Source organism: Tamandua tetradactyla, chromosome 4 (assembly GCF_023851605.1).
Source record: "Tamandua tetradactyla isolate mTamTet1 chromosome 4, mTamTet1.pri, whole genome shotgun sequence".
NCBI lineage: Eukaryota > Metazoa > Chordata > Mammalia > Pilosa > Myrmecophagidae > Tamandua > Tamandua tetradactyla.
In genome coordinates, this window is record NC_135330.1 from 13,798,003 (window position 1) to 13,818,465 (window position 20,463).

General features: G+C 41.8%; 1 protein-coding gene across 4 annotated transcripts in view; it reads right to left on the reverse strand.

Moving 5' to 3' along the window:
- Positions 1–20,463, reverse strand: part of SLAMF1 (signaling lymphocytic activation molecule family member 1) — a 46,374-nt gene that overhangs the window by 24,053 nt on the left and 1,858 nt on the right. For 2 of the 4 annotated variants that reach the window (XR_013174024.1, XM_077156632.1), the window contains exons 1-3: positions 17,867–18,123; positions 6,072–6,413; positions 3,878–4,162 (exon numbers count right to left, since the gene is read on the reverse strand). Coding sequence is in view for 3 of the 4 variants with exons in the window: in XM_077156632.1 (XP_077012747.1) it covers positions 3,878–4,162; positions 6,072–6,413; positions 17,867–17,942 (703 nt within the window). In the remaining variant the exon portion in view is untranslated. Of the gene's footprint in view, positions 1–3,877; positions 4,163–6,071; positions 6,414–17,866; positions 18,124–20,463 lie in introns of those variants that run through there. The other 2 variants (XM_077156633.1, XM_077156634.1) reach the window with 1 other exon arrangement.

Consider the following 20,463-nt stretch of genomic DNA (forward strand, 5'->3'; position numbering starts at 1 on the left):
ATGATATTATTATGTCACATCCTCTGTGATGCTTGCTCTGATCCCCAAGTGTTAAACATTCTCTCCTCATTCTCTCCTCTTCCTTACCTAGTACATATTTCTGTTTCACACCTATTACACTTCTTATTTATTTATAGAACTATCTCCCTCATGAAGGGCAAAGTTCATGTCTTTTTCTCTTTGTCTACTCAATACCTAGCACAATGTCGGAACACAGCAGAGCCTCAATAAATGTTTTGTTGAATTAAACACAGTAATTTGATAATTAGTAGCATTCATTTGCAAACAAGAATAAGTGAGTGCTTACTAGTCAAGATGTAATGAACAGGCTGGAGGGAACTGCCTGAAAATGTAGAGCTGTGTTCCAGTAGCCATGTTTCCTGAAGATCATTGTATAATGATATAGCTTTCACAATGTGACTGTGTGATTGTGAAAACCTTGTGTCTGATGCTCCTTTTATCTACCTTATCAACAGACAAGTAAAACATATGGAATAAAAATAAATAATGGGGGAACAAATGTTTAAATAAATTTAGATTGAAATGCTAGTGACCAATGAGAGGGAGGGGTAAGGCGTATGGCGTGTTTGAATTGTTTTCTGTTTTCTTTTTATTTCTTTTTCTGAATAGATGCAAATGTTCCAAGAAATGATTATGATGATGAGTATGTAACTATGTGATGATATTGTGAATTACTGATTTATACGTAGAACAGAATGATCAAAAGTTAAGAATGTTTGCGTTTTTTTTTCTTTTGGTATTTAAAAAAAATTATTAAAAAAAATAAATGAGTGTACTAATTCAAACTCTGTTTTCAATATTTAGGCAACCTGATGCTCTGGGATGAACACACTGCAAACCAGTTGTGTGATCTAGTTCTGATACCCTATGGTCCCTGTCTCTGAAAGCAAGGTAAGAGATCTCTATACAGCAATCCTTTAAGAGCAGTTCTCATTAATGTACATACAAACTGAATCATAGAAGGACTCTAGAAGGAACTTCACTAGTCTAACCTTTTCGCTTTCCTGATAAAGAAACAGAGGCTCGAGAGTGAAACAGCTACCCTATGTGGGGTAGTTCTCTTGATGTCTATACTGAGTGAGATCCAGACTCAAACTCATGTGGTCTTTCCATGACACCATGTTTTCACTTCTTGTCCGTCCACACCCCCCAAGGGCTTGCTTCATATTCAGTTAATGCTGGCTGACATTGGTATATACTTGGTCCTCAAAGTCAGTTAAATAGGTAAGAGTGTCTTGTCACATCTGCTCAGATTGTCCTTAAAGCTGGATGTCCCTAGTGTAAACTTCATGGCCTGCCAGGAATTTGGTATGCACAAATTAAGTTCTTTTTAAACTTCACTGAGTAGCATGAAGAGTGTTCTCTCCTTTTTAAGGGATAGGCCTGGAGAAAGCATTTGCTGTCTTATATTTACTCCAACAGAACTGCTATAACCAGAGAGAGCTGTTTTAGGGCAAGAGCTACTGCTACCTTAGCCTAATGGAAAAAAAAAAAAAGTACATTATTTTTATTGCAGTTGACAAGGCATTTTAACTGTATTATCTCTTCCACTAATACCTATGAGATTTCCAGGATTAGACAACCCAGCTGGGTTCTGTATGTGACCTTACTTACCCTTTTTATACCTTTGTTTCCTCATCTGTAAAGTGGGGATACTAGTACTCTTAATGTTACATGATTATGTGAGAATTAAATGATATGACACATAACTAGCACATAGTAAACAATTAAGACCTGCCAGCTGTTGTTATTTATAGATGAAGCATCTATGTCTCAGAGAGGCTAAGTGATGCATCCATGTTAGTAAAAGTGGCAGCATGGATCTAGGATCTCTGCTACGTTCTATAAACTATGCAACACTGACTTCTTGGACCTGCCAGCACGTCCTGAATGAGTGGAGATAGGAAGAGAGGTCTGATATGGGGAGAGCCTCTGAATGTGGTTTGTATGTGTTCTAGTTTGCTAGCTGCTGGGATGCAACACATCAGAGACGGATTGGCTTTTAATAAAAGGGGATTTATTTTGTTGGTTCTTCAGAGGAAAGGCAGCTAACTTTCCACTGAGGCTCTTTTCTTACGTGGAAGGCACAGGATGGTCTCTGCTGGTCTTCTCTCCAGGCCCCTGGGTTCCAACAACTTTCCCCGGGGTGACTTCTTTCTGCATTTCCAAAGGCCTGGGCTGAGCTGCGAGTGCTGAGATGAGGAATGCTGAGCTGCTATACTGTGCTACATTGCCCTCTCTCATTTAAGCACAAGCCAATTAAGTTAAACGTCACTCATTGCAGCAGACACGCCTCCTAGCCGACTGCGGATGTAATTAGCAACAGATGAGATTCACCTACCATTGGCTCATGTCCACAGCAACAGAACTAGGTGCTTTCACCTGGCCAAGTTGACAACTGAATCTAACTACCACAGTATGGAAGATGGGAAAGCAGCAAGACATATTTAGAAGGTAAACAGTTGGTTGACTCTAGCCATGAAATGGCTGAGAGAGGCAACACAGGAGGTCACGGTTACCAAAGACCCCTCAAGTGCAGACTGCAGGCCAGGTGGGACTTTCCCAGCTAGTCAACTGGGAATGCTTGGTGGTAGGGGATGGGGATGGGGACTCCTCTATGCCTAGAGAATGTGCCATGCTGGAGATCTGGCCTGTTCGGATTCCCTCATCCCCACATCTCTGGTCATCTGGGAGTTAACTGTGGGCAGGAGTCTCCTTGCAATGACTCCATGTCCCCCAGTAAATGGGGAGATGAGACCAGCAGGGCTTAAGCAGTGCCTTGTAGGTCCAGGACCCTGTTCCTTCTGCCCCTGAGCCTTCCTGAGGCAGAGACACAAGATCTGTGGGTGGAAAGTGTCAGTGGTCTATCCTATTTCCAACTTCAAATGGTTAGACCAGCTTTCTTAACCGGCTGTCTCTTCCTTTTGATAATGGAATTATGATGCTTTTCTTTCCAGAGTTAAACTGTCAGCTGATCTAGGTTTAGGTAGTAACTCCACTAATTATAAGCTGAAGAAATCTGAGGAGGTCCTTAAATGCTGTGAATTTCAGTTTCCTTGCCATGAATTTGAAATTCCTTGTCTGTGGAACAAGAATGATGATAACACCTTCCTAGCAAAGTTATTATGAAGATCAAAAGAGATTGTACAATTGAAAGTGCTTTGCCAATGATGAAGTGCTACTTGATTTATCATGATTCCCCTAAATTTACAGTCCAGGTGCTAGTCCCACCTTTCTCTCGCTCCTCTGGCTCCTCTGGCTCTCTTAGATTACCCACTCCTCTGAGTCCATTCCATAAAATGGAGCCTTCATTACATTCTGATTTTCATTACCGATCAAATATTTCTTATCTTACCTTTACAATGCATTGTTAGAGAGCAGAGATCATGTGTCATGTCTATTCCCAACTTCTTATAGCATATGTGACCAATAAACCCTTATGGATGCTTCGGAACTGTCCCACTATCGATGGGCTTGGGAATCAGGGCCTGCTACCTGCACTTCCCCTCCCAGCCACACCTCCAGGCTGGAGCAGGGCAGGAGGGGAGAGGAAGGATCACAACTTGGAGACCTGAGTTCTGGGTTTGGCTCCACCACATCCTGTTAGTTTCCTCAACTGTGAATGGGGTATACTGAAGGCACCACAGTAGTTATGAGGAGAGCTGCCTCAGTGACCGCCCATGAAAGGAGAGCTCCCTCACTGACTACATGTGGAAGGCTTCTCCAAACCATAAAGAAAATGTAAAGTATTGTCACTGAGAAGAAGATCACAGCTGTGGAAGCCAAACAACCAGTCCAGGTGGCAACTAAGCCCCTCTCCATCGTGTGGTGCATGAGCCACCAACAAGGCACTCACCCGGGGAATCTTGCTGGCATCTGGACCATGGGCTGAAGGTGTGGGAGTGGTTGCTGATGGGGTTGCTCACGGTGCAGATGTAGACATCGCCAGCATGCTGAGGGCCGAGGGTGAGGTGCAGGAGGTGGGAGCCATTAGCTGGGCTCGGTGGCTGGGTGCTTGGCACCACACTCCAGCTGTATTCCACATGGTCCCCCTTCTCTACCGTACAGGCCAGCACCAAGCTGCACATCCCATTCTCCTGGGTTCTGTTCACCACCTGAATTTCCGGAGCGGAGACCTGCTCTGTCAGGAGGAGAGGAAGGGAGCCATCACTGAAATGAACCCCCTGGAATTCTGGCTTGGCCTTTATGTTAGAAGGAAATGCAACCAAAAGGCCATTTTTCCCTCAAAGAAGTGGCTTCAGTATCATTTATTTCTAGTGGTGACCTATTGCTTCACCATCCTTGCTCTCCCATACACTCTTTTCCAGGGCCACCTCAGGATAAATTAAAGAAGAAGGAGAATTTGTGGGTTTTTTAGTCTCTTCCTAACCGTATTATTGGGCCTTCTCTTGTTCTGATGTCCCAAATTTGGGCTGCTCTCTTATATATTTTTTCAGTGGAATTTGCTGTCAACTAATCCCCTATAGATCTGAATAATTATTGGTTAAGTCTACTAGTCTCCTAGACTTAAAAGAATGACTTTTTAGTAGGGGGATCTCATCTATATTGTGCGTGTGTGCATGCATGCGTGTGTGTGTGTGTAGGGCAAGTGCTTTAGCATGTCTGCGTTAGGGATAGCTCTTTATCATATCCCATCAGTTCCAACACCATATACCACTCTAACCTATGGGCTAGGCAAGGTAAAAGGGAATGCCATGTTTATTTAGCAATTACTCTAGAATAGTGTTAGGGTTTCACAGTCATCATCTTCTTTAACCTTCTGAACACTTTCAGGTTGTTAGAATTATTCTCATTTTATATAGAGAGAAAACTGAGTCACAGGGAGGTACAGTGTGTTCCACAATGTCACACAGCCTCTAAGTGACCAAACTGAGATTGAACCTAGGTCTCCCTAACTGCAAAATCCAGCCTCTTGACTTGAGAAGAAAGTCACGGTTATGAAGACTGTATTTTTCAAGTGAAGAATTTGCTCAAATATATGACAAAGGCAGTGAACAAAAGGACAGAATGCATGATATCTGCACTGTTCTGAAAACTGCCATGGTCACGCTGGCCTTGCCCCGAGGTCACTACTGCAGTGACCAGAACTCCCTGGCACCTGGCGAAGGGCTGTGGATATTCTTCATACCCTGTTTCCAAGAAAGGAATGATTGCTGTGGGGATGGAGAAGTGGGAGTTAGGAAGGGAGGAGGGTATTGCTGTTTCTTCTCTAGATACCTGAGGACTTTAAAGCTATGCTAGGTGGGTGGGGCTCCCTGCCCCATCCCTAGAGATAAGGAAGTCACTTTGAGGAAGCAGGAAAGTCCCAGTGTGTCTGTCAGGATTCCTGGGAAGTCAAGAGACTTTGGGGGCCTAAAAGCCACAAACCCTGAGTCAGCCAAGAGGGGGTGACAATTAAAGATTGAAAGCCCTGGCCTTGGAATCAACTGGACCTGAGTTCCAGTTAAGTTCTGCAACTAAGCGATTTTATAACCAGAGACTTGCTTAAATGAGAACAAGGCACTTCTTCCACCAAGTAAATGAGATTCTATGCCAGGGCACAGGGCTTGGCAAGTGGTAAGAGGGCTGAATTTCAGTTCTCGATAACGAGAGTAAGTGTGTGCAAACCACTTTTCTCTGGACTTCAGTGTCCTCATCTATGAAAGAAAGGTTGGGCTTGATTGGCATTCAAACATTTAAAAAATCAGATGAGAAAAAAAGGAAAACCTTTCTCATTTCAAATAGAATCTTACTTGCAAACCATGACTCTTGGGGCTCCAGGCCTTCCAGCCTGCAGGCAGCTCAGCTGCTTTCCTTAGGAAAATGGGATGAGGTCAGCTAGTGCTTAACTACCACCAATGTGTAATTTGAAAGAAAAAAAGGTGACTCTCTAAAGCTTCTGCCATGAAGCACAGTTTAAATGCCCCTAGATTAAATGATCTCTCAAGTTATTTTCAATTCTAAATACCCTTTGCTTTTGAGAGAAAGAAGTCTTGAACAAGGGACTACTGCGGCCCTCCCATTTGGACTGGGGAAACCACCATTATTACCATAAAGCTGCAGCTGCAGGCAAAATTGCTGGACTGAAACATTTTGCTCCAAGGCCATAAAGTACCAGCCCTCATCTTCCTTCCTGCTTTCCAGGATCTCCAGGTTCAGGTTTTCCAGGTGAAATTTATAGCGGTTCTCTACATAGCGTGGAGAGCCCCCTTCTGAGGATGGATCAAGAGACACTATTTTCTTCTTCACGCTGCTTACTGGTGATTTTGCCATTGTAACAAGGATGTGGAGGCTGTTGTTCATGCTTTTATTTATTCCTTGATACGTGAGGGGCAGGATCACATTTCTTCCCAACATCCAAAGGATCCTTGGGCAGTGCAGCCCGCCCCCACCTGTGGAGGGAGGAAAAGAGAGTTCCTTATGGAAGGGGACTTTGAGAACCTTGTCGTGTCAGTGGATGAGAAGGACAAATTGGAAGGCTCTTCCCCTTCCTCTTGGACCTTCCCTAGGGTTGCCAGGTCCTTAGCTGTCTATGACTGCCATGAGGGTCCCAAGTTAATTGTCAATATTTTTTTAAAAAAACGGTGGAAATCTTAAAATTGCTTAAGATAGAGCTATACAGGCTGGCTAGAACCCTGGGTTTCTTTCATCTAGGAGGGAATTCTATCAATGTGGATTTATGGTTAAAGCATCTAAAGCAAAGGTAAATTCAATGACTTCTCTAAAATCAACTAGTAAGTGACAGAGTCAGGACTAGAATCCTGCTCTGTTAATTCCTTGACGAGGAATTAGGTGCCCACCACCACTGGGTAGATACAATAAAGGATGGAGTACAACTAAAACTGATTATGAGTTCATAAGCCTATGGGGTCAGGGAGACAGGTGCATCATTTCAGACGATTAACAAAACCGAAATGTTTGAGGAATGTGGAACAAGGGAAATGATGAACCTAGTATCTAAACATTGGAATCTTACATCTCAAAAAAACCCAAGATAATTAATAATCCTGAAGGTGAGAAATTACATTAGTCCTTTTCTGCAAAAAAAAAAAAAAGCAGAGCAGCAAAAACAAATTTAAAAAGCGAACAAATGAAACACAAAAGATATCACTGCTTAAACAACTGATTAAACCTGCTGATCATTTGACACCTCCTCTCCTCAAACCCACAACCTGCCTTCTTCTTTTCTTTCTCAGCCACTGAAAAAAACAAGAAGAGAACCTCCACATATTAACACCACCATTATCAACTCCCCTACCTGGATGGATGGTCTATGCTCCTGTTTAAGTCCAGCCTCTTCCTTCATGAAACACTCATCAATTCCAAGGCAATGCTGCTGCATTTGCCACCCTCCACCACTGCATCAATGGCTTCCTCCTGACTTATTTCCATCAGCCTACAAATATGCTGTAAATTCCTTCTTCTTAAGAATCCCTCCACAGACCCCACGTCCAACCTGAGATACCTCCTCATTTCTTTGTTTTCTTTTGTAGCAAAGTTTTTTCAAATCTATTTTTACTTTCTGTCCCCATTTCTTGACCTATTTTCCCTGGACTCACTCCAGACATTCTTCCCTACCACTCTTTGGAACCATCCTTGTCAAGGTCACTGTTTATTCCATCATGCCAGGTCAATTTTCAATCCTCATCTTATTTGCTTTCTCAATAGCATTTCACATAGTTCATCACTCCTTCCTTGAAATACTTTCTTCACTTGCTACCTGGGACATCACACTCTCTTGGCTTTTCTTCTATTTCATTGGCTGCCCCTTCTCAGTCTGCTTGGCTGGAACCTGCTCCTCCTCCAGATCTCTAAATATCTGAGTGTCCCAGGGCTCTGGACTCAGACCTCCTTTCTTCCCCATCCTCGCTCATCCAGTTGTATGGCTTGCCATATTTCTGGTATGCTTACAGAGTTAAGCATACCCAAGCCTTTTGCTACACTCCTCACTGCCAGTGGAGATCAGAACTAGGATGTCTAAAGGACATCTCAAAATTAGCCAAAAGTAAACCCTCTTGATTTCATCACCCCTCCTGCTAACAACATCACAATTCAACCAATTTGTCAGGTCAAATCATCCTTCAATGCTTTTTGTTTGTTTTTTATTTTAATTCAATTTTATTGATATATATTATATATTCACATACCATGTAATCATCTAAAGTATACAATCAATGGTTCACAGTATCATCATACAGCTGTGCATCTATCACCACAACCAACTTTTCTTTTTTGAGAAAATAACATATATACAAAAAAAGCAATAAATTTCAAAGCACACCACAACAATCAGTTGTATAACAGATTTCAGAGTTTGGTATGGATTACAATTCCACAATTTTAGTTTTTTATTACTAGCTGCTCCAAGACACTGGAGACTAAAAGAATATCAATATAACGATTCAGCAGCCATACTTTTTTGTAAAACCCTACCTTCTCTGTATAACTCCACCATCCCCTTTGATTGTTTTCCTACTTTTTAGGGTTATTTGGGCTGTGCCCATTCTAAGTTTTTCATGTTGGAAGGGGCTGTCAATAATATGGGACGGGGGATGGAACTAGTTGATGTTCTGGAGAAGCTGGTTTCTCTGCATTTCAGGACTTATCTGGTCCAGGGACCCATCTGGAGGTTGTAGGTTTCTGGAAAGTTACCCTGGTGCTTAAAACCCTTGTAGAATCTCATATAAAGCCCTTGGTGTTCTTTATGGTTGGTAGGAATGGTTTTGGTTGCGGCTTGGAAAACTACAACAGGTAACAATTTCTAGCTAAAGCTTGTGTAAGAGTAGCCTCCAGAGTAGCCTCTTGACTCAATTTGAACTCTCTCAGCCACTAATACCTTACTTGTCACACTTCTTTTTTCCCTTTTTGGTGAGGATGGTATTGTGGGTCCCACAGAGCCATGGCCAGGCTCATCCCTGGGAGCCATCTCCCACACCACCAGGGAGACTTTCACCCCTGAATGTTATGCTCAATGTAGAGGGGAGGGCAATGATTTCATTTGCACAGTTGGGCTTAGAGAGAGTGAGACCACATCTGAGCAACAAAAGAGGTCCTCCAGAAGTAACTCTTAGGCATGCCTATAAGTAGGTTAAGCTTCTCCACTACATAATTAAGCTTCACAAAAGCAAGCCTCAAGATCAAGGGCTTGGCCTATTGACTTGGGAGTCCCTGATGTTTGAGACACTATCAGGAGTTTCCCCGCTGGTAAAATTTAATAGTTCCATATTTTTTCTACCATCCCTCAAGGAATTTTGCCAAATTTTTTATTATCTGTTTAAAATACTCTGGGATGTATCCAGGTATTACATTAAACTATTTAGGACTATAGGCCTTCATTCCCATTCTGGGCTTCCTGTGTTTGGGTTGTTTAAATGAGGTATCCAGACAAGTTCAGTTAGATTATGTGCTACAGAAAATTTAGGTTCTGGATAAAATAAACCTTTTTTCCTTTGGTCTCATGGAACAGGTGAAGTTCTAAAATACGTACAATGTCTTCCTTACCCCTATTTTCTGAGTTACCTTAATCTTGACCTGATTGACTTTGTTCTTATCTCTGAATACCATGCATAGCACAGCCCCTCAAAATCTAGAAATAGCAATTACCACTCCAGACTAAATGTGACTGCTATAAGAGCTTACAGTCTAGGCCCCAATTTTCTTATAAGTATTTTCTAAGTGAGACCATACAGTATTTGCTCTTTTGTTTCTGGCTTATTTTGCCTAACAAAGTGTCCCATAGGTTCATTCATAAAGTTGCATGCCTCACAACTTTGTTCCTTTCTGTAGCAGCACAATATTCGATCATATGTATGCACCACCATACTCCATTCTCCTTCTGTCAGTGTATCCTTTAGCCACCGCCATCCACTGAGCATCATATGTAATGCCTTGACCTCTTTTTATTCTCTATTAGAGAACCAGTAAATCCTGTTGGGTCTGCCTTCAGAGTGTATTTAGCATCTGAGCTCTTCTCACCTCCTTCATTTCTACTATCATCACCACAAGCCTGGCAACTGCCGTTGCTTTCCAAGTGATTTCCCTGTATTCATACATGGGACAGAGTTATCTTTTTAAACCATGTCAGATTCTGTCTCTCTCCTGTTTTTAAACTTCCAGGACTGTCCATCACCCATAGAATAAAATCCAAAGTCCTTGCCGTGACTGCAGTCCAGTCCCCAGTACCTCTGCAGCCCCACTTCCCCCACAACCCCTCACTCACGGCCCTTGGGTCACAGCAGATTCGTGCTGTTCCTCACACTCACCAAGAATATTCCTGTCTCCAAGCTGTTGTGATTGCTATTCCCGCTCTTTGGAACTCTCTTCTCTCACATATCTGGATGGTTCATTCCCTCATTTTATTTAAGATTCTGACACACACACACACACACACACACACACACACACACACATTTAATCTTCTGAGAAGCCTTTCTGATCATCCAATCTAAAAATAGCACCCCCTTCTCATAGTACTTATTGCTGCCTGATATTATATCTTTGTTTATTTTGTCTCCCCCACCAGAATGCAAACTAATCAATAGGAAGAACTTTTTGTTCACTGTTTTGTCCTTAGGACCCACAACAGTGCTTGGCACACAGTAGGTTTTTAATAGCTATTTGCTGAATTTATAAATACTAAAAGTCACATTACCTGACTAAAATCTCTCTGATTTAGCTTTGCCCAACATTTATATACTGAACTCAACCATAAGCTAATGTTCATAAAAGATGGATCCCGTGACTCAGAGAGAACACAGATTGATAAGAAAGTCAGAGGAGTAATATAAACCTATCTGCCTAAGTGATAAGCTACCCGGAAGAGATGTAACTGACTCGTGGTTAAGATGAGATGGGAAATTGGGCAAAATGGTTAAAATGTTCTTGACCCCAAAGTGTCCTGAAATTCCAATGCTGCCCTGTAAAGGCCTTAGGTAATTTTAGGATAGAAGTTTAGAGATTGGGGAAAAAGAAAAACCTGAGCTAAAATCAGGTCAGGATAAGTAATTGTTATGGAAAAGTGAGAAAGGCAGTGAGGTACTTGTTCCTTTGAATATCGCCATGAGTAGCTACTTTAGAAAACAGTTTTATAGTTACTCAGAAAGTTAAATATAGAACTACCATATGATCCAGCAATTCCACTCTACACGTAGATCTGAAAGAACTGAAAATGGGTACTCAAATAGACATTCATGCACAATGTCCATGCGACATTATTCACAATCACCAAAAGGTATCAACAACCCAAGGCCCATCAACAGACAAATTGATAAGCAAAATGATATATAAAATGGAATATTATTCGGTCATAAAAAAGAATGAAGTTCTGATACATGCTACAACATGCATGAACCTTGATAAGAATAAACTGAGTGAAATAAACCAGACACAAAAAGGCAAATACTGTATGATTCCACTTATATGAAATGTCTAGAATACGTAGATTCATAGAAACAGGAAGTAGATTTGGTAATGGATGATGGTGATAGTAGCACAACACAGTGCATGTAATTAATGCCACTGAATTATACACTTTAAAATGGTTGAAATACATATATGATACCACATATATGTCACCACATTACCACAAGAAAATTCTTAAAAATCACCCTCCCTCCAAAGTTTGCTAGTTTATCAACTTTTAGAATAGAGTGTTCTTCACTGTTGCTTAATTGATAGGAAATAATGACGTGTGTGTATGTGTGTTTTCAACAAAGATAAATTGGGAAGCATACTGGAATTTCTTCCAGCCATACTTTTCAGTTCCTTACTGTCCAGATAATGGAGTTCCTCTGGCGTCTGTACCGCAATTGCAGGTACGGTTCCAAACCTGAACTTTTCTATATAAAGGGATGACAGACAATTTAGTCATATATGAAAGTAGAAAGTCACATGGTACACGGATGCCCAGAAATTTCATAGAAAAAAAAAGTTGTATAGATGTACAGATGTATATTTTTCAAGAACAGCATCCAAAAATTTCATCATTCAAAGTGGTCTGAGGTTCAAAACAAGGTTAAAAACTGTCATCATATTGTTGATTTTTTAAAGACCAATTTTAAAAAATATTCTTATTGAAAAATCTTCACACACATACAGGCCATCCATGGTGTATAATGAATGGCTCACAATATCATTACATGGCTGTGTATTCATCGCCACAATCATTTTTAGAACATTTGTATCACTCTAGAAAAAAGAATTAAAAAGAAAAAACTCATACATCCATACCCCTTAGCCTTCCCTCTCATTGACCAGTAGTATTCCAATCTGCCTAGCTTATTTGACCCCTTATCCCCTATATTATTTATCTACTTTTTTATCCATTTTTTTAAACTCATCTGTCCATACCATAATGGATAAAAGGAGCATTAGAGTTCTAAAAAATGATCATGGTGATGAATATACTACTATGTGATGATATTGTGAGCCATTGATTGTATACCATGTATGGAATGTTTGTATGTTAAGAATGTTTGTGTTTATATGTTGTTTTGGTTTGTCAGTAAAAAAATTGAAATAAAAATACACATAAAAAAATAAATAATAGGGGAGACATAGGGTAAAATAAATTGGGTAGATGGAAATACTAGTGATCATTAAGAGGAAGGGGTAAGGAGTATGGTATGTCTGAGTTTTTTCTTTTTTCTTTTTCTTTTCTTTTTCTGGAGTGATACACATGTTCTAAAAATGATCATGGTGATGAATATACAACTTTGTGATGATATTGTGAGCCACTGATTGTATACCAAGTATGGAATGCTTGTGTGTTAAGATTTATCAATAAAAATATTTTTTTAAAAAAGGAGCATTAGATACAGGGCTTTGCACTCATATAGTCACACTATAAAAGCTATATCATTATACAATCATCTTTAAGAATCAAGGCTACTAGAACACAGCTCATCAGTTTCAGGTACTTCCCTCCAGCCACTCCAGTATACCATAAACTAAAAAGATATCTATATAATGCGTAAGAATAATCTCCAGGATAACCTCTCAACTCTGTTCGAAATCTCTCAGCTACTGAAACTTTATTTTGTCACATTTCTCTCTTCCCCTTTTGGTCAAGAAGGCTTTCTCAATCCCATGATGTCAGGTCCCACGTTCCCAGGGAGATTTACACCCTGGAAGTCGTGTCCCATATAGGGGGGTGGGCAGTGAGTTCACCTACTGAGTGGACTTAAAGAGAAAGGCCACTTTTGAGCAACAAAAGAGGTTCTCTGGGGGTGACTCTCTGGAATAATTTTAAGTAGGCTTAGCCTATCCTTTGCAGGAATAATTTTCATAGGGGCGAACCCCACAGTCGAAGGCTCAGCCTATTGATTTGGCTGTCCCCACTGCTTGGGAGAATATCAGAAATTCTCCAAAGAAGTTGAATATTTTCTCCTTTCTCCCCAGTCCCCCAAAGGTACTTTGCGCATGCTTCTTTATTCACTGCTCACATTAGTCTGGGATATAAAGGGGCATTGCACTAACCTGGACAAACCAACAAGATCTCACACTCTATTCAAGATTCCATGCACTTATTGACAAGTTAAGTTAGGTAAGGCATTAAGACCAATTTTGATATGGTGGGCAAAAAGGAATGGAAATTATTCCTACTCTCAGATTATAGCCCCCCACCTTACCCTATCCCTCTTGTGTGCCCCTCTCCTTCCATCTGACCTGGCAGCCTCTGCACCATGGTTGCTTTCAGAACTTGGAGTTCAGGAGGAAGGGAGATATAGGATAAGGTAGGGAGTAGTCAAAAAATTTTTTTGCTGTTAAGAAAAAGAAAGGGGCAGATGGCATACGGCTTCTGCACATTCAGTTGTGGGGAGTGAAATCAAAATTTTGCAGGAAGAGCTGAGGAAAAGACCCTCACACGCCACAACCCCAGTGTGTTGAGGCAGCAACTGGGTGTGTGTGAGTGGTTAGGTGTGGAAGGGGTACTTGAAGTGAACCTCACCTGAGCATCAGTGGAAAAATAAGTGGTGGCTTTAAAGTGGTTCATAAAACCTTCCAAGTGGAGCCCCTGCCCCTGAAACATCCTACAGCCTGATGAGTGTTTTCCAGTGGGTCTGTGATTCAGCGGGTCCTGTTTATCAAAAAACGTCTAGGAGGAAACAGTTGTAGCTGGAAACACCAACTCACTTTCCTTCATGGGTAATTATGCTTAGAAAGTAGAGCAATTCACAAGGACTCCGTGGAGGTTGGCCTGAAATTAGTTGCATTTAGCCAATCCTTTCACAAGCTGGGATTCTACCTCATTATAACCTTTTTATTTGCCTCGTGCTGGTATTTTTGCATGTGTTTATAGCATCTTCTTACAATATTTCCTCCAGGTGGACTTCAGGCAGGACTCACTGGCCCACCATTCATATGGTAAATCTAGGCCCAGAAAGAAACTATAAGATGTCTAAGGCTGCTTTATAAACTGTAGCCTCACTGTCCTCCTATTCCTTGATGTTGCTGATTCTTTTTGTCATAGAGTATTTGCACTTACTGTTCCCCATCTGAAAGCCCCTAATCACCCTTTGCTCGCCTGGCACACACTTCCCAGCCTTCAGGTTCTCAGCCGCTACATCCCTTCCTCTGGAAAGGTGTCACTGACCTCTTGAGTAGGTTAGGTTTTCCTGCCATACACTTCCAATGCACTTGCCATCTCTCCTTCATACCACTCATCACATTGTCAACTTCTGTTTGGATACCTGTCACCCTTATTCGATTATCACTCCCCAAGACAGGACTGTGTCTGATTTTCACTGCTATATCGCTAGCACCCACCCATAGCATGAAAGTAATCCAATAAATTCTTGTTGCCCAAATGAACAAATGACAACATAGAGTCTAAGTTCTCCTCTCTCCAAAATAAAAATGTCCTCTGCTTTATCATTATAGCACCCCTAAGAGGTATAGCACCCCTAAGAGGGATGAAACAATGGGGACCCCTCTTCTCACATCCAGGTGAGGAGAAGGAAGTGTCTTAGGCGTGCACCCATACAGCAGCATGACGGACCCCTGACCATTTCCCTGAATGCTCATGACACTTTGCCTCTGTATTTGTGCCTCCATCTAGAACACCTTTTTCAAGTCCTATAATAATCCGACCCACGAGGTGTATATTTTTGGAGGAACCTACGAAAAACTGGTAACAATAGTTTCCTCCAGGAAGGAGTCTGGGCGGGATATTAGTCTCCACTCTATACCCTTTTGTGTTGTTGAAGTTTAATAGACGTATATATTATATTTTTCCAATAAACAAACTAGTTAACAAAAAATTAAATGAAAACTTGAATGACGAAAAAAAGAAAAAAATTTCCATCCACTTTCCAAAATCCAGATCAAATACTTCGACACGCCATCTAAATCCTTCTATGACCTTATTAAATTTTCTTGCCTTTTGAAAATTCCTATAGCACTTTCTGTACCCTTCAATTATAAATAGCACATTCCAATTTTTACTAAGGGAACTTGATACAAATTTTAGGCACTTCCCTCCCCAAATATAAGCTCATTCGTCTCCTTCTTTGAGGCAGTAGCCTCTGGAGTCAGGCTATGTGGTCATGGAGAAATTGCTGGACCAATCTGTGTTTCTCTTCCTTCATTTGTAAAATGATAATGGCAACAATAATACCTATCTCATAAGGTTGGTGTAGGAATTAAATGAATAATACACATAAAGCACTACGAAAGCAGTTAGAATGTAGCAAGTACATACCATTATTATTCATTCAATGCACGTCTGTGGATGGGCTCCCATGTATCAGGCACTATGTCAGGTGCTGGGCAGAGTCTGTGATTGCTCATTTTACTTCCTCCACACCTTGCACAGTGCCTGGTACAGCATGAATCCTCAATAGACAGTGGTTGAATGGGATTTATGGATGAAACCAAACAGTCTCGTTGTTCTGATTTCTAATCCAGAGCTGGAGACAGTGAAGGTGATGGCATCATATTACTGTATTAGAGCTTCCAAGAGACAGAAGTGACTAAGATCTACATCTTGGGATAGAAGGGGCTGCAGAACAGACAAAGAAGAGCTGAGTCTAGAACTCACCCCCTTTTCCCTCCCTCAGTGTTTGTGAACGGGATGCGGAGGAACTGAATGGAGAAGCAAAACAATCCCATTGGGGAAAATGGAAAATTCACTTTATTGGAGGAAGGGAGATGTGGACTTTTTGATCTTTTAGAAATCTGGCTGGGAGTCGGAAGGTGAACCAAGTAGACATGGAAAGGGGATGGATACTGATTTTACAAGAAATTGGGCTTCTTAGATAGATTTCTTAGGCATGACCTGTCCCATTTGCAAAGTATTTCTACCTGAGTTCTATTATGGTTTCTGAAAAGGGTACACCTTTAAAAATAAAAACACTGACAAAATTCTGTACATATTTCAAAAGAATAGATGGAATGCAAGGAAGGGAGTAGCTACTGATTAAATGGACATACCTTTTGAGGCTGGGCTTTTTTCTTAACTATAACTGATCCCCAAAGGTTTCACTGGAGTAGCTGTCAACAGATCCCAGTGACAGCATAGGCCAGACTAGAAATCAAACAGATGCAGAGATAGAAGAGCCCAGCTCACAGTTCAACCCCATCAATCCCTATTGCACCAAGTATTAAGATGAGTGGTCCACCAAGGAAGACGTGGCTCTCCTTATGGCATGCTCAGTTTGGCTCTCTGGCATAGTTCTTACTCTCCTAGACCTCGGGAAGTAGGAGCCATGGGCGTCCCTGAATCTGAAGAAATGTGGGGCTCAGCAGGGGCTCAGGCCTCCTGTATGCCTCTTCATGTGGGACCTAGCAAGAGAAAGGTCCTCTCTGCAGTTCCCCACATCCCTGCCACATCTCAGGGCTTTTCCTGGAAAAGTTCCTAATGGATTATGGTCTTGAAAACCCCAAGCCCAAAACACCCTGGGCTACTGGATTTCCCCGCCTCCCTAATGCTACTTCTATTCCCACAATCTAACCAAAATCCTGAGACATTGAAGCAGCAGGGAATTGATTCTCACCCCAACTCACACAGTGAGCCCAAAGCCCACTTCTTACTTGACTTTTTTCTTTCTTAAGTATTGTTGCTCATAGCCCTGATATTACTAAACAAAGAAAACCAGCCCTCATTTATAGGAAAGCGAGCCAGAAAAATAGGAGTAGAAACCAGCTCCAAATATTCCCCTCTGTATCTGGCCCTACCGTTACAGCTGCCCCAACACTGAGGGTTCCAAATTTGCATTTCCTACCATCCCTGGGCTTCCAAAATCCCAGCCTCTTCCCCTCTTACTGCCTCAGAACTTTTCTTCTAGGAAAATAACCACCAAAGTGGACACTTGTGGCCACTAATAATTCTTGGCCAAAGACCTGGGGTTTTCACTTCTACCTCCTCTTCCCGCTACAAGCCCCTGCTTCTCATTGGACCTTGTCCCTGTTTTATCTCCTGGTGTGCCTGAGGGGTCTCCTCCAGGGCAGGGATGGAGGATGAATCTTTTCCCAGAGCTCCCTCCCTCCAGCTTACTCCCTCTAGCCTGGGTCTTTGCTACAAGGGGATCCACGCAAAACCAATCAGTCAACCAGGATTTAGGACCTGCGTTTTACCCTGAGAGGTTTGTCTGAAATATAAAGTGTGCCCTTTCCTTTGATCTCCCAGCTTCCTCAGTAACTAGGGTTGTTGGAGCTGCGCTTGAGGAGACCCAGGAACGCATAATGTCCCTTCCTTTTCGAAAGAGGCAGGAGAAACTCAGAGCTAGTTCCTAAGGAAGAGACAGCAAAACAACAGTCACTGGTCCCCTGCAGATTCTCTCATCCACCGAGCTGCGCCGGTTCCCTGCCGGCAATTGTAGAAACCCTCAAATGGATGAACACTCACCGGTTGCGCAGCTCAGCTCAAAAGCCAGGGAAAGAAGCAGCACAAGGTTCAAGGAGAAGAGCCCCTTAGGATCCATCAGCCAGTGAAGATGGGAAAAGGAGCCTGGCCAGGAGACCAGCAGCCGCTCACGGCCGGGCTTCAGGAGAAGCGCGCTGCGAGCTGTTACGCGTCAGGCAGTGCTGCCTCTGCCCTCTTGTTTCTGCATCAGAAACCAGCAGGTTTCCTGTCTCACTGGGACTTTTTTTTGTCTGTCTCAAGTATTGCTCATCTTTGTGGGCTTTAAATCACTTTGCTGTTCTCAAAAAGTACGACTCAGCTGCTTAGACTTCGGGAGCCAGGAAGGAGGTTATGTAGAGTCACTTCGGGCACCCCCAGCTTTTGGCAGAAATGTGCTCCCCACCCCCTTTCTTAGCTACCTCCAGGAAAGGGGTGCCACAGCTTCTCTGGGAAGTTTCCTCTGGTACGTCTTCTTCGAATGAGAAGAGAGTCGCCTTTGTCATCGGGTCTAAAGTGAGTGTGGAGTTTTGTCAAACCACCCCCCAAATCTGAATCAGTTCAAAGCAGAATATGGATGGCCGAACGTGGGTGAACTGTTGGGCCTCTTATTTCTGATGTGTTCCATGATTTCAGAGAACACCTTTATAGTCAGGTCCTGATTCCATAGACACAGTGAGGTGGGAGGAGGGGCAAATGCAGCTCAGCTGGCAGAAGCCCCTCTCCCCTGCTGGAGACAATGTGGTAGAACTTAGCAAGCGCCATACTTTTGGGGGAGCTTTATTTCATATAGCTTGTGTCTCATTTTTTGTTGCAGAGGAGAGGGTAGAATTAGCAGAGGAAAGGCCCTGTGCTTTCTGTGAGTCAAGCTGTAAGACTAGAACACTGGAAAGGTGCTATTATCAGTGCTCAAAGAAAACCCTGCGAGGCCAGGCTGGTGGTTTAGAGTTTAACAGGTCATAGGTACTCTTCGAACTGACCAGGGTAGTAAGAGCTGATGATGTTTGAGAACTTTCTATTGATCCATACCGTTTTTAGTTCTCTCACTGTTTTTCTCTCCTCCCTTACCCAATCAGCCTTTCCATACCAGTACCTGATGGTGTGCTGGAGCCAGCACGAAACAATATGTCAGTAACAATTGTTTAAGACTTGGGAAATTTGTGACCTGATTGATATTCATGGTCATTATAAAAAATTTAATTGTGGGGCACAAGGATAGTTCAGTGGTAGAATTCTCATCTGCCATGCGAGAGACCCGAGTTTGATTCCTGGTCAATGCTCTTCCCAAACAACAAACAAACAAGCAAAAACAAACAATCCAAAAACAGACAGAAATTCAACAAATGGTGCTGCAATAATGGGATACTCGTGGAAAAATAAGGAAATGTGATCCCGCCATACAGCATACAAAAAAAAATTAAATTACATAAACGTACAAGTAAATAACATATTAAAACAAAGCCAATGGAGAAAAAAAAGCTAATGAATACTCAATGTATTATTTCTGAATTATTTTATGATAGTTTACCATTTGCATGCTACCAAGGTTATCTGCATCTCTTGTATCTTTATGGGGGAAATAGTATATCATGTGTGCTGCTTGCACATTTTTCCCAACTCTGAGTTCAATGACATCGTGTTGGTTGCTTGAAATCAGCCATAGTGGCAATATTTATTGTTTGGTTGATTGCTCAGACATGCAAAGTGATAGGGAACACATAATGAGGTAGGTTAAACATGAAAGTGTCATGTTTGTAGCCCTTCCATGGTGAAAAGCATAGAAAGTTTGCTGAATTACTCTCCCGACATTCAAAACCTGGTATTCAATACAGCAAAAAGTTGACCTGCTTTGTACTGGCATATGTTGCTAGTAAGAAGGAAATAGGTAGGTAAAAATAAACAAAAGCATTCCATGAAAATCAATTGACTATATGGAATTTATAATAAAGGTCAGTGTACAATTTATTAAAATACAGTAATTGTATTTTTTACATGGGCAGGCACCGGGAATCGAACCCGGGTCCTCAGGCTTGGCAGGCAAGCATTCTTACCTGCTGGGCCACCGTGGCCCTGTATTTTTTAAATTGTGTGCTACATATCCTTTATTTAAGTAAAATTTGTAATAAGCTTATTTACATATATATGATATAGGCATACATTGTTTTACAAAGAATTAGTCTTTAATTCTTTGCCAGTACCTGTACAATAATCAACAGCACAAAGGTGGGAGATGAGTAATAAACACTCCCTACATTTATAAAGTAAGCAGGATTATAAATTGGTGATTTGGGATTTGGGGGATGGGAAAAGTTTATCCAATAAGGTTGGTGTAGATTACACAGACGCTCAATTGAGAAACAATGTCAGGACGGAATGGGCCCCTATGTTGCTAATACACTTGTATTCTAGGTTTAATAATTAATTAATTAATTAATTTTTGCATGGGCAGGCACCGGGAATCAAACCTAGCTCTCTGACATGGCAGGTGAGAATTCTGCCACTGAGCTACTGTTGTGCTGCCCGTTGAGACAGGAACCTTCTGCGTTCTTTTAAAGATAATATAATTTAATACTGAGACACCTTGCTGGGAGTATTATTATTGT